Source organism: Gallinula chloropus, assembly GCF_964237585.1.
Source record: "Gallinula chloropus genome assembly, chromosome: 1".
Lineage (NCBI taxonomy): Eukaryota > Metazoa > Chordata > Aves > Gruiformes > Rallidae > Gallinula > Gallinula chloropus.
In genome coordinates, this window is record NC_140085.1 from 73,226,837 (window position 1) to 73,242,220 (window position 15,384).

At 38.6% G+C, this 15,384-nt stretch overlaps 1 protein-coding gene across 1 annotated transcript in view; it reads left to right on the top strand.

Moving 5' to 3' along the window:
- Positions 1–15,384, top strand: part of EFCAB6 (EF-hand calcium binding domain 6) — a gene marked incomplete at both ends in the record, with an annotated part of 113,958 nt that overhangs the window by 16,623 nt on the left and 81,951 nt on the right. The window contains 1 exon segment of the mRNA XM_084268656.1: positions 14,354–14,502. Within this exon segment, the coding sequence (XP_084124782.1) occupies positions 14,354–14,502 (149 nt within the window).

Sequence of the window (15,384 nt, forward strand, 5' to 3'; positions counted from 1 at the left end):
GACCTTACCACTCTCTCTGTAAAGAACTTTCCCCTAATATCTAACCTAAACCCATCAACCCCTCAGGGATGATGATTCAACCACTTCCCTGGGCAGCCTATTCCAATGATTGACAACCCTTTTGGTGAAGAAATTTTTCATAATATCCAATCTAAGCCTCCACTGGTGCAGCTTGAGGCCATTTCCTCTTGTCCTATCACTTTTTTCTTGGGAGAAGAGACCATCACCTACCTGGCTACAACCTCATTTCAAGTAGTTGTAGAGAGTGGTAAGGTCTCCCCTCAGTCTCCTCCAGGCTAAACAGCCTCAGTTCCCTCAGCCGCTCTTCATAAGACTTGTGCTCTAGACCCTTCACCAGCTTCATTGATCTTCTTTGGACACATTTCAGCACCTCAATGTTTTTCTTGCAGTGAGAGGCCCAAAACTGAACACAGAATTTAAGGTGCAGCCTCACCAGTGCTGAGTACAGGGGGATGATCACTTCCCTAGTCGTGCTGGCCACACCGTTTCTTATACAGCTCAGGATGCTGTTGGCCTTCTTGGCCACCTGGGCACACTGCTGGGTCATATTCAGCTGGCTGTAGACCAACATCCCCAGATCCTTTTCCACCCAGCACCTTTCCAGACACTCCTCCCCCAGCCTGTAGCACTGCTTGGGGTTGTTGTGACTCAAGTGCAGGACCCAGAACTGAGCCTTGTTGAACCTCATACAATTGGCCTCAGCCCATTGACCTAGCCTGTCCAGATTCCTCAGCAGAGCCTTCCAACTCTCCAGCAGATCAACACTCCCCTCTGACTTGGTGTCATCTGTAAACTGATTGAGGTTGCACTGAATCTCCTCATCCAGTTTTTTGCTAAGGATATTAAGGAGAAATAGCCTCAGTACTGAGTATCACTTGTGACCAGCCACGGACGTCATGTACCTCCATTCATCACAACTCTTTGGGCCCAAAATCCAGCCAGGTTTTTACCCAGTGAAGCATACACCCACTCAAGCCATGAGCAGCCAGTTTCTCCAGAAGAATGCTGTTAGAAATTGTGTCAAAGGCTTTACTACAGTCCAGGTAGACATCCGCAGCCTTTCTGTCATCCACTAAGTGAGTCACCTTGTCATAGAAGGAGATTAGGTCAGTCAAACAGGACCTGCCTTTCATAAACCTATTCTGACTGGACATGATCACCTGGTTGTCTTGTACGTGCCATGTGATGGCAGTCAAGATGATCTGCCTCATAACCTTACCTGGCACCAAGGTCAGACTGACAGGCCTGTAGTTTCCCAGATCCTTGTTTCAGCCCTTCTCGTAGATGTGTGTCACATTTGCTAGCTTCCAATCGACTGGCACCTCCCTGGAAAGCCAGGACAGGGAATGGAAAGTGTCTTGGTGATCACCTCTGCCAGCTCCCTCTGTACCTTGGGGTGGATCCCAGCCCATTCCATGGACTTGTGTGTGTCTAAGTGGTGTAGCAGGTTGCTGACCATTTCCTCTTGGATTATAGAGGCTTTTTCTTTTCTTCGTCCCTGTCTTCCAGCTCAAAGGTTTGGGTACCTGGAGAACAACTGGTCTAACTGTTAAAGACTGAGACAAAGGAGGTATTACCTCAGCTGTTTCCTCATCCTTTGTCACTGTTTCAGCACGCATCAAATAAAAGATGGAGACTCTCCTCAGCCCTCCATTTGTTGCTAATGTATTTATGGAAACATTTTTAATTGTCTTTTGTGGCAGTAGCCAGGTTTAGTTCTAGTTTGGCTTTGGCTCTTCAAATTTTCTCCCTTCATGACATCAAAACATCCCTGTAGTCCTCCTGAGCTCTCTGCCCCTTCTTCCAAAGACCATAAACTCTCCTTTATCCTGAGTTCCAGCCAAAATTGTTTGTTCAGCCATGTTGATCTTCTTCCCTGCCAGTCTGTCTTTCAGCACATGGGGACAGCCTGCTTCTGTGCCTTTATGATTTCCTTCTTACAGAAAATTCAGCTTTCCTGGATATGATGGATCCAGTGCCCCTACTAGTTTCTACTGAAAAAAGTTATAGTAGGTGTGTGGGGATGGGAGGTAGCTGGAGTTTTGACTGCAGTAGGGGTTGGAGGAAGAGGGATGGCCCAAGCGTGATGGGATGGGAGAGTAGTATCCGAAGACCATGTGGAATATTTCCTTAGTATCTTTGCTGATGGGTTCCTGTGAAATTGTGCTTATAAACACTATGATGGAAATGTTGAAAGAGATCAAGTGATGAAAATGAGTGTGAATTGATGCCAATGACATGCAGGGAGATCAGCTACAAACTGCCTTAAATCAGCATGAATCTCACGTTACATACTCTGTTTCCAAAGAATATTTAGTGTCTTATGATTTTGAATGACTTTCTGTGGATTTTGGAGTCTATGAAATCCATCAGGAAGTATGGCTGGACATACTATGGGCTGGATAGGGACCTAAAAGAAAATGAGGCAAATTAGGATGGTACTTTTTGCTTTAGGATTTTTGTTGTGGGGTTTGGGTTTTTTTATTTGGTTAATTTTTTTTCATTTTGAGCAACTTCCAAAATAATTCTTGTCGGTTCATATTGCCTGGCTACACCATTTCACTTTGTGCATTTTTTCTGGTCGGGATACTTTCCAGAATTAGATATCAACAAAACCAATTATATAATTTGGTACAGACAGTTATAGAACAGAAGCAATACTCTTCTAAAGCAGGCAATAAAAAAACCAAAATGATGCTTTATTTGACAATAAACCTTGTGTTTGGCATTGTAATCTGAAAGGTAATAAATCTATAAAAATGTTACTGCATCTCATAAGTACTAAATAATAAAAAAGAACACAAATTTTTATTTTGGGCCATTAAAGCTCTAAAACAATGAAGTTTTACCAGGAAAAACTCCTGAAGCTTAGCAAATAAAACTAATGGTAGCTAGTCACCTCTGTGTGAAAGAATATCAGAAATAATACATATATAAAACATAACATTTATTTTCTTTGCTCACTGATGGAATATCACACAAACAGCTGAGAGATTCTTTTGAAGAAGCCAAGTAAAATTGAGAATGTTTAAATATACCCAAACTATATCTGAATTTCTTATTATGGATGAACCTTAAAGCAACTGAAAGTGTATTCACCTCTCAAAGTACATGTGCAAGACAATGTTCACAGTACATTTAAGTAAGGCTATTAATTTCTTAGTCAAAGGAATAAAATGCTTTTCTCTTGAAAGTGTGGTTAAAATCATGGGTCAAATTCACTGGTAGTTTTGCACTGATCCTGTTAAACTTGCAGGGTAATGTAAAACAAGTGAGTTTCCTCTGCTCCTCTGTCTCCACATTTATTGATGTGCAAAAACTTTACCTCCTGAGATCGTCATGCCCTAAAAGGAAGTTGTCTAAGTGAGCAACCTAGGTCATATCGACTGGGTTTATTTTTTCTGTATCATAGTTGGTTTGGGCAACATGGGCAACCCAAGAAATTTGTATCTAAATGTCCTTCACTATTTTTCAAGTATATCCATGTCTCCCTCTGAATTCTTCATAAACTGGGAAAGCACAAGACTTTCTTTTTTTGCATATTGGAGGCCTTATTGATTCACTTGAGCACTCCAAAATTCTGCATCATTGACTGTAGTGGCAATGCCTGAGAAACAGGAAAAATGCAAAGCTAACAGAAAAAAATCTAAACATAACATGGAAAATTTCTGGGCCTCGCATGGAATATTCAGAATCTCAAAATCGCCATCCAAGAAATTCCTTGACAAAAATCTCAGTCTAACACTGAGTCTAATGCACAGGCTAAAAAAGATCGTTGGACTTTGTAGGTTTTTTTTAACACATTGGAGGCAGATAAGCAGGCAGGAGATGTAAACACTAACCGTTTTTTTAGACAGTTTAGGCCAGGGTAGATGGGGTTTTGAGCAACCTGGTCTAGTGAAGGGTCTCCCTGCCCATGGAAGAGGGCTTGGAACTAGATGATCTTTAAGGTCCCTTCCAACCCAAACATCTGTGATTCTATGAATTATACCTCTTTCTTCCCACCCAGCTCGCCTCCTCAGGCAAAAGCTTGTAGTGTTATATTCCAAACCCAGGAACCTAAAAAGTCATGTTCATCAGAAAGTAATTTTCTTCTATTTTTGAGGTTCCTGGTGAGGCCATGCAAAACTATGACATATCTAAAGACCCACTGCTTCAAGCCAGGGCTCCAGGGATATTCTAGGGTATTAGATGATCAACTAGCTGCTATGCCATGCTTCTTTCATATATTTGTCTACCACATTTCTCTGGACAATACAGCTTTCATAGCATGGACTCATGGCTATGGCTTGTAGAGAAAATGTGCCTCGTCATAGGGCCTGAGCCCCTGGTATACTTTAGGTTTGTGGTTTTGAATTACAGTATAATATAGTCCACTTAAAATGGTTCTTTGTACATTGATCCTGTGGAAAAAAAATAAAGCATTGCTCTTTGGACAAAGTTCTGCCACCACTTTTCTTCCTGCTGTCCCTTCACAGTATGGTCTCCTGAATTGATTTCTGCTTTTGGACTCTGCAGCTGTTTCTGATTCAAGCCAAAGCCTGCTAAATATTTGCCTTGGATTGATTAACAAATATTTTATCCCATAATCCTGTTATGCTTGTTCTGGGACACAATGTCGAGTCTCTCAATTAACTGTAATGGACCTTGGACCAGTCCCGTAATTATTAGGAGGGCTTTTCCTGTTAAGATCCTGACATAAGGCACTGCTCATACATATCTTTTGGGCTGGGGACACTTTCTCTATAGTCAGGGGACAATATTAATTTTCAGAGATGTGTTTTGGATCCACAAACTCTGCTGGAGAGCCCTGTGTGCACTCATAGCGTTTCTTTCAGCTAGGCCAGCCCAACTCCAAAGAGACAGAGCAATTGCATTACCTCACCAAAAGGATATTAAACATTTTCTGAAAAAAATGCCAGTAGCCTAACAGTTCTGCAACCCAGTCACTGCTAGGATGAAGTAAACCCTTTTTTGGATGGACCTGCCTAAATCTAAAGATTTACTTGATCATGTGAAAAATATAACTCTCCATAAGACCAGATCCCAGATCTTCAACTTCTAGTCTTGATTGTTTAGTCCTAATGGTCAGGAAAGTTACTCAAGTTTCATACCAGGTCTGCATTCTCCAGTTTTATGGGGAAACACACCCATGAAATATGTATATATATACATATACATACCTATTTCCTTAATATCCCAATGATGTCCAGAATTCATTGCAGCCAGGCAATACAAACCTTCATCGTTAGGTAAATGATTGAAAACATAGCAACAAAAACCTTCTGACTTCTTCCTATATGCGATAAGTGGGTTTAATTTAAAAAATCAGAGAAAGAAAAGGGATATGGCAGCAATTTTTAAATATTGAACTTAAAAGCTTTTTCTTAAAAGTCACATGCTCAAGATGGAGCTGTCCCTAGGCACCTTTAATGTACTCATGTGGCAGTTATGCCGCAAATAACTCAAGGTTATTTTCTTTGGCAGCAATTTCAGAGCAAATCCTTGTGTAAAGAATGATTTCTTTTCCTTGAACAATGGGCTGGATTCATAAAAAGTATAATGGGTACATTTGTTTGTTTTTCAGTTCTAACAATTAGGAGGTATTTGTATGTCTATAAAAAGAGAAAGTAGGGAAATAATGAATAGTTGTACTTATAATTAGCATATTTTGATGCTTAGGAAACCAGAAGCCATCTCTACATTTATTAAATGTGCATTGTCAGCTTTAATTTTTTTGCAAATTACTAACTAAAAAATAATTTCAGAAGAAGTGTTGCTTAAGGAATATATACTGAAATTAAAAGCAGACCCAGACTTCAGAATGCATAGTACAATTCTTAGCTTTCTTGTGCTTATTTGCGTAATAGACATCAGCCCTGAAATACGTGCTAATCTTCTAGCTTTTAGTAAAACTTGTGTAAAGACCTCCCATTGTGGATCTAGGTAGTCCAGCTGTATTCATGGCACTGATTCAAGAATATTATGGCTACACAGGACTGGATGCTTCAGCCTATCAGAGCCAAAATTAGCAGTAAAATTAATGTAGTTGGGAGTTATGTGCTCTGAAAGTCCGTGTGTTTGCAGTAACAGGGCTTCAGAGAGCATCTGATCCAGTTCCCCTTGAATGTAATGAATATATTTTCATTGTTTTTAACCTCTTCCAACCTGATTCTTCCATCTCTTCCATGTTTAGAGGAAATAGTGATCAAATTTAAGCAGGCATTGAACATAAGAAGGTACTGGAATATTTTTTCAGATTATGATCTATGAATTGGTTTAGGCTATATAAATAGGGAGATAAATGGGGAAGTCATGGAAATAAATAAGGAATTCATTTAATGACAGGAAGGGCAAGGCAATGCAAAGCTAACTTAAAATACCCAAGGTTTGTTGCCCTTTCTAGTGGCATATCCAGAGACCAAGCAGATGAAGACCCTAATTTAGGATTTCTGAATCACCCAGTCATTGTGCTGGTTTTCCTCCTTCCCTCTGTAGAGAAGGATGGAAGAGACCTGCTGTCAGTGTTTAGAGCTAGTCTTTGGGAATAGATTCCTTGGTCAATAAATTTATGAAAGCAAACTAATCACTGTGATGATTAGGACTGATAATTTGTTTTTTAAGGCATATTAATATAGATCAATCAAGAATGATGCTACATAATTTGTGTTCTCTTCATATGCCCAGATGAGGGCAATAGCAAGTCTCCTATTGATTTTTATGATGAAAACAGTGGGCAAAAGTGTAATTTTGAAACAGTAGTCAGATCTGTATTTCTATTTGTTTATTAAATGGGATTGACTTTCCAGCCTTGATATATGCAGATCCATAATAAGCCATTTTGTTAAAAACAGACAAAATTGCCTGAGAGTAATAGCAGAAAGTTCCTAGGGGAAGGAATGCAACTGTTTTCATGTGCCAGAAAACAGAGTACCCCATGGGTTGCTGAAAACTGTCACTAATGTAGGATAATGACTGAAGAGTGTTCCTGTTCTGTAGTAAGGCCATGGTAATTTGTGTGTGTATTTTTTTTCTTATTGTTGTAGGTTGGGGTTTTCTGGTAGATAAAAACCTGACCTGTAAACAAGGGAGGATTTCAGACACTCCTACAAATGTATAAAAGTATCGTTCCTGACTCTGAGATTTCCTAGTAACTTAATCTTTCTCTTGGCACGTTCATAAAATAGAACCATCAATCTTCGAATAATCCAATCACAAAGATGTTTTTGAAGTATTCCTTTTATTCTGAATGTATGCATGGAAAGTTTGTTCAAAGTAGAACTGAATCTATCCATTTTATTATGTTTCTATCGCACTTCACACATGTCAGAGTACTGTCTGTATATTCATTCACTATTTCCATATGTACAACTCACAGCTACAATAATCTTAATCCCTTTAAACTTTCCTTGAAAATAAATTCACAGATAATCCTCACCCTCTAGTAAGACACAAAGAGAAGGCTCAAGGGGAAATAAGATGTTGGGAAATTGCTGGGGGAAAAAAGTCCTCCATGAATTATGCATATGCCCATGGTTTACATGCATCAACAACAGGTGTGTAGTTTATTGTGATAACCAGAACAGCCTCACAGGTCAGGCAGGATTATAATTCAAATTTTACAAATAAGGAAACTGAGGCAAGAGACAAGTCAATGACTTGCCAAGTTCATGAAGTAAAGTTAACATTGTGATCGGGAACTCCTGTCTCTCAGTACCCGGCAAAAGTGATGGGATTATGATGATCCTAGCAGCTAATCCTTCCTTCACACTTTGTCACACAGCCCGAAGAATAGAGAGGAAAATAGGGTATGTCCCAAGTGGAATTAGCCAGTTGGTTAACTAGGTTCTTTTTATAACCTAAATGGTTCCTTAAATTGCAAATGGAATTGACCCCACCTCACTCCTCACGTTGATATAAGTAGTGGCATTTGTCTTTCTTTTCATAAGATCTTACCTTCTACTAGGAGGCTCCATGAAAGGGTTAATGACCCAAAGATGTCTGGAAAAAGTACTGAGCAGAAAAAGTAGTTTTCATATTTTGTCAAAGTGAAAACCAGAAACAGCTTCACATCAAGTGCTCTCACTCCCAGGACACTGGAAAACTGCCCCCCCCCCCCCCCCCAAAAAAAAAAAGTAGAAGGAAAAAAAAGCACCACAATCTAGATTCAAGGGATGGTGTGGATGCTTTAGAGCTTAATGTTAGCAGACAATCTGTTTAGCCTTTGAAATAAGACATGACTATATCAAATGGTGTACTATATTCACTAGATACTAAATGAAAAAAATAAGCCAATCAATTTTTCTGTTATTAGTGCTTGGAATATGTTAATCAGGACTAACTTGATGTGTTTTTGTCAGATATGCTTTAGTCAAATATAAGTTTCATTGTATCTAGATGCTAATTATGGGTAGAAACACAAAGGAAGTTGAGAGAAACTTAGTTCCTTGTGATGCACAAGATGTTCTAGTGGTAAAATTTTGCTTTAGACTTTATGGATTCTCTTTATCCAACAGAATTTTAGTTTTTATTTCAAAAGCTACGTCTTTCTAGATTTCATGATTAGGAAGACAAAATATAAGCACGAGTCACAGCAGCAATTTCTGAAGGGGAACAGAAATAAATCCTACAGTAACTTGTGGTAAACTGGTCCTGGTTTCTCTAAACAAACTGATGCTCTGAAAGGTCAAAACTGATCATTTTTTCCAAGCACTTAGGTATGATCTAAGGATAGCAAGTCTAAACAGTTTTAACAACTTCACTGCCAATCAGGGGAAATATCTAGAAAATAACTGATTACAATCAAAGATTAATTTCCAAATCATGGCTATTAGTATCATGTGGAAATGAGTACTGATTCCAAAGTGTGGTTCCCATTTAATCCAAATGAAGCTGCTGCATATTTTCCAGCCTGCTATGATATTCGAACAACTTGCTACAGAGTTTAGGTATGATTTATCATAAGTTATGCTGGAATTTGTTTAAGAATATCATAATATTCTTACATTATTAGAAGAGGAATGTCCTTGTGCAGTTATATTAAAATTCATGTCCAACCAAATGGCGCTTATGTAGGATTTGAATGATATTATGCAGACTCGCATACTATAGACAATATTGGGCAGAGGAAAGAGACCAGATAAAAACATAGTGGGAAGGTAGAAAAAAAAATTAACATCTTATTTGTTTTTCACATACTCTGTTTCTAAACATTTAATAAATTTATTATTTCTTCAGTTCACTACAAGTATGATCTCTAGAATAGTTGTGTTCTCTTTTTTCTCTAGGCTGTGGAACTGTTACTGTGTTAAACACTCTACTGTGACTGATTATAAAGAATTTCTGAAGAATTTTGTCATGAGCACAGACACAGTTAAAGAAAAAATAACAGAAAATGAGGTTCCATGTATGTGGAAACTTGGGAGCTTTTCTTTTTTCCAATTATATCAATAGATGTTAATATTTTGGCCTTGATGGATCTGGATTGCAACCTGGTTTGTAGGACATTGATAGACTCTGATTCTCAGCAGATACAAGTAGGGCAGGGAGGGAAAGAAAAGAAAGCAAATTATTACTTGTTATTTTGGCCTGGGAAATTTTACCACCTGAGTGTGAAAACTGCATTTTAAATCAAAAGGTGACATGTTACATGGGCCAAAACCAAAATGACCATTACATGTTCACAAACCCCAGACAAAGAATTTGATACTGCAACTTGGAATCCTGTAGCACCCAAGTACCTCAGTTTTCACGCAGTATTCAATCCTACCAAACTTCTCAGGTAATCTCTGTAACAAAGGATTTACATTCTAAGACAGTGACTAGGTGGTGAACTTGGAAAGGGTGGCGAAAGTCAAGATGAGAGTAAGATCTTTTTGTTACTGTGATGGGTAGTTTTAAGCACAGCAGAAACCTGATTTACGTGAGTACTAGGAATGTCTTTGTAGTCATCAACTCAAAGAAGGATGGTTTGGAAGTATTGATGGTCAGCGGTTAAGTCAGTTTGTAAATGCGTATGGGCAGGTCCTCTCAAATATAAGGGTCAGCATAAGGGTAGATACAAAATGTGTTTGGAATTGCAAGAGCCAGCTGGTCCAAGGTGGCACCAGGAGTCATTCCTCAGTGAAAGATGATTGGCATGGAGGACATAGGTTGTGAAGAGCCTTAAAATGAAGGTATTCTCTTGTGATTCTTTTCTAAGGAAGGAAGAATCATTGATAAGAGCAGGATACGGTTGTTTTACTCAAAACCTGAAAAAGTGTGTTTCAGTAATTCAATTGTTGCATGAATGGAGGCAGTGAAGAGATTTAGCCTTGTATGTGGATGAAAAAGGTTGTATTTGAGAGATTATACAGTAAAAGTCTGACAGATTTACCCATAATGTTAATGAGAGGATCTATGGAGATGAGCTCATGAAGGTGCTCAATTTAAGATAGTGAGAAAGGCTCTTACAATAAATTTAAAAATCATGTAAATCTGTGTGAATATCTTGAAATTTTATTTAATATACTTAACAAAGTATTTTCTCCGTCTAGAAAATGCATTTTTTCAGTAGAATTTTTTCATTATTATGAGGCTAACTATAATTTTTTGTTTTCATTTATTTTGCTTAAAAAGAAGAATTTAAACTTATCTTTGCTGAAGAAAACCAGGAAAGACTTACCTGTACTATTCAGGCTAAAGAGCATTAGTTTCAAACACTCTTCATTTCTACTACTCGTTTAGCACTTCACAAAGAAAATTATAGGATAATAATTCAAAAAAAAATCCATCCTTGTCTAGAAAAGAGAAGCCAGTGGTCCAGAATGTCTGAATGATTATCCTCATCCTGAGAAAAGTCTCCCTTTGGGTGGTAGGAATTATTTCTGAACCAATTTTGAATAGATGGTTCAAAATGTTCAAAGGCACAGTAAGCTCACAAGAAGCCAGACTCTTTTTGAAATCATGGTCAGAATTACTAGTATTTCAATAATGTCTTTTCTTCTCACCATTTTACTTGACCATGGTGTGACTATTTAGAGGTTTGTAAATTGTGTAATACTATCAAGGATTGTTTTGAAACCATTGGTAAAAGTAAATATAACTGCAAAAAGAGAAGGGTGTTTTTCCCAGTGCAGTACTGAAATTGTGGAATTATGGCTCCTCCGCCTTCCTAGTACACCCTGTACCTAGCATTGTGCATGATTAACCCTTGTAATTAACCCATCTAGTTAATGGGCCTGGGATTCCTCCTCCCCACTCATTCCCCATAGGACAACTCAGACATTCAGAGACCTTGCTTGTGGGGTGTTCCTGCTGTAATGTACAGTGTCTTGAATTCAGCTCTTCCAGGTTCAGCTTTCCAACACATACTTTGAGAACCAAACCCTTGTCCATGTGAAGCAGTTATAAAAAAATTGCTGGTCAACATTGGTCTAAAAAGCTATAGAATTTTAAATCATCCAGATAAATTAGTAGTAACCTCTCTGGTGTATTTTTGAGGTGCAATCCTGAGTGGTATTTGTTTAATTAATATTAGTATCCTGCCAAAGCTAAATTTAAATAGGGCAGTTCTAAATGTCATTGAGCATGCACACTAATAATTTTCAAGTTTACGTGATAATAAGTATAGCTTTATTTAAACAGGAAGGCAAATCTGTGTTCAGCAGGACACTAAGCAGGCAGAGAGAACAGTTGAGAGCATGCCCTAAGCAGAGAGTAGTCACACTTCGGTATACTTTTCTATACAGAATTTGTTTCCTACGTAGCCCCACTGGAATGACATTTGAAAGCTTGGATGTGTGTTGTCTGTCACCGTGGTTGCTACTATGCTCTGAGTATAATACAACATCTTTAGAAGAATCGTATCCCAACGAGTGTGCATGCTAACAGCTCATTGAGTGCAGCAGTATACAACAGTCAGCCCAGCTGACATACATAATCCACAAAATTGGTTTGGTTCTGGTAGTTTTTTTGATGGGGAATCATTGAAGAGGAGTGTCTGACTTTTAGAGTAACTGGAAGCTCTCCCACGGACTGTGGCAGCTGACATGGGACAGTGAGATGGGAGTATGTGAGGGAAATTGAGAAGAAAAGAGCCTTTTCAGGGTCAGCAGACATGTTTATTATCAAGGGCCTATAAGGACACTGTCTTCCATTTCCTGAAAAGATTTTGTTGATTTTTTGGTATTGAATCATTCTGGAAACATATTGACAAAAAGAGGAAGCTATTTTTGAGTTAGTAACTTTTGACATTAAATGTAATGAAGTTACCTGTTAAGGTTGTAAGTTGTGTGAATTACATTTTAATAGAAATATAAATTAAAAACTACAACAAATGCACAGGTTAGCAGAATTCAAAACTACTGATCGAGTTTGAAATGCAAGAAAATACAAAAAAAGTTGTATTTCAGGTTTGGTTCTGTCTTTGTACCTAAAGATTTATCTAAACAGCCTTTAAGAATTTTAGATGGCTTTATTTCTTTGGAGCTGACAAAGCTGCTGTCTTTGCTAAATCAGTTTTCTTAACAGCACTAATCTGCCAGAAAATAAAAGAGAAGGAACAGAAGCCGGAAAAACATTTTCTACAATCTTCACCAGCAAAACTTTTCCTACAGCCTCTGACAGCTGAGCACGCTGTGAGAGAATGCAGCCTGGGTACCACCGAGAGGGCATTTACAGAAAAGGTAAGGGAGGGACATTAATACTTCAGAATACTTTGACAGGTGGAGGAGCAGAGCCAGGCGTCACATGAAAAGAAAATTCCCAAGCTTTGAGGCCCGTTAATTACACCAACTTCTTTTATTAACAAATTCCATGCACTGGGTTTCTTATTTGCTTTTAAAGCCAGATAGCAGAAGCAGCAGTTCTGTTTTATTTTGTGTGTCTCCGTCTTGCTTATTAGACTCACAGCATTAAAACCCCTATGTATTAGAACTACAAATTCCTTGGGCTGAAACAACATGAGAGTGCATCAAAGCTTGATGGCGAAGGTGTTTCCTGATGTGCGTTGCCAGATCGCTCTGTCTGATCAAAGTAAGTAATGGCTTACACAGAGTAATGACTGGTTATCATTGTCTGACAATTATTTTCCGACTTGCATGAAATAAATTGTTAGTGGATGGGTGCTACTGCGGAAAAGCTTCTTTTTAATACGTGGTGGCAAGCTCAGAATAGAGTGTGAGGCTGGAACTGACACAGCAAATGGCCTCTCCTCGTGCCCTTCGATGTGATCTTAACTGAAGAGGGTTGGGGAGTGTTCCACCTACTGTATGGGAAGGTGAAAAGGAACAGGATTTACCAAAACTGACTCCTGTGCCCTCATGTCATGAAAATCCTGACTCTAAGGAAAGAGACGCTGAAACTGTGCATCAAGACTGCATATTCTACCACAAACTCAATTACACAGACCTGCAACTGCACTTCCTCAGCCTTGGAAAGACAGGGAAGGAGGGACAAACAAGGCTACAGGGACATTCAACATCCTGACCTTTTTCATCTTGTGTATCTTTGATATGGAGGTCAAGACCTGGATTGGAAGCACAGTGTATCTCACCTTACGAGCCTTCCCAGCCCCTCGTGTTTATTTTGGGCTTTCTAAAGTCTCTTTATACATTATCTTTACACTGCAATTTCGGCAGTTTTGAATGAACAATAATCAGCTTAGAAGCAGATGGGGCACTTGTCAAAAAATGGCGGGGGGAGAAAAGCCTCAGGGATGCTCACAGTATTCAACAACCCAGTGTGAGCTAACATTTCAGAAACACAAACCAGTCTTCCTATTGTTTCACGAACCTTATCAAAATCTGCAGTAAGTCAACTTTCAGGCATTTTACAAGTCCCATAAGCAAAAACATCCACATAGCTCCTTTGCAACAGCCCATGAATTAAAAAAAAACCCCAAAAACAAAGAAATGTGTGATGTGTTTATACAACAGCTACGTTAACTATTCCATGTCTTCTAACATTTTCCAGTATCTAATATGCTAACGACCCATTTTAATACAGGGAACCTGGATGCTAGGTTATGCAATGGGTGGTTTTAAAGGCACGTTAAGGCAGGTGTTATCAAGCCAGCAGATCCACTGTGTATTTTTAGCTCTGAATTTTGAGGCAGAGTTATTATTTGAGAAACTTGGCTGACTTCTCATTTGAGAGTGTGTGATTGGGAATACTGTTTTGTAGTGAGCTTATTAATTAAACATCTGACGGTCAGAGCATGCCAGGGTAACCTATTTGATCAGTTCACAGAGAGGAACATTTGAAAAGGTCTTGTAAAATATGCATTATTGTTTTAAAAGCTTCATGAACTTGATTTTTCTGAACAAAACACTATAAATTGTATTCATTACAGCTGTGTTCAGCCTATCAGGACATTGAAAAAGCCTTCAGAGCAATTGATGTCAGTCGGAGTGGATTTGTGTCTTTGGATTACTTGAAGTCAGTCATAAATGGGTTTATATTTCCTTTGCCAAATGAAACTTTTCAAGAGCTAATGAATAGGTAAGAATCATACTATTTTCTTAGGGGACATTCCTTAGCGCTGCTGCCTTATAACTTTATTATTGCTTTTTGTGACTACCATCATTAATTCATCTTACTTGTGCCTGTGTTGCAGTATGTATGGCACAGTAGCTGGGTATAAAACCAAGGTTTTTGCAGCAAGGTACATAAGTTTAATGGAGTAGAAGTTTTAAGTTACTGCTTTCTTACTTCTGTTTGCTCACAAATTTGTATTTAATTTCCTAAAGGGAGCACTCCTGTCTTGCATTCATATGACTAGTGATGTGGGATGATGTGAATTTGCTGGAAGAGCAGGTTCCCGACTGTTAGCACCATATTCGCGTGGTGATAGTGTGACTGTACAAGCGTCTCCTCTTTAAATGCGCTGGTGTGGCAAGGAAAACAAAGGAAGAAGAAAAACTAAAGTCAGGGAATGAACTAATGCTGAAAGCTTTCACTCCATGCTGCTCGTTGTCAGCTGCTGCAGAAGAGAACTGAAGGGACACTTCTCTGCTGCATAGTAAAGCAATTTCATACCTGGAAATTTGAATTTAAACTAAAACAAGGCAAACATATTTTGAACCTAGGTATACTGTGAATATTTTTATGAAAACTGCTGTGAAGGTTGAGAAATCATGCCAACTACTGGATTCAAGTCAATGCACTATGTAGCCAGGCATCCCTGTAGTATTACGACCAAAACTCAAGTCATCTTGTGGGCAGTACAGTGCAGAGAAGATAAATGGATAGAAAATATTTTCCAGCCCAGCTTCAATGATCTCAGCAGAGTTTAAGCCACAGGACATTTTCCAAAATAAGATTTCCTGGACATGATCACGTCAACTTGTGCTAACTACCTTCCTAAACTCATATTTCCTTTTT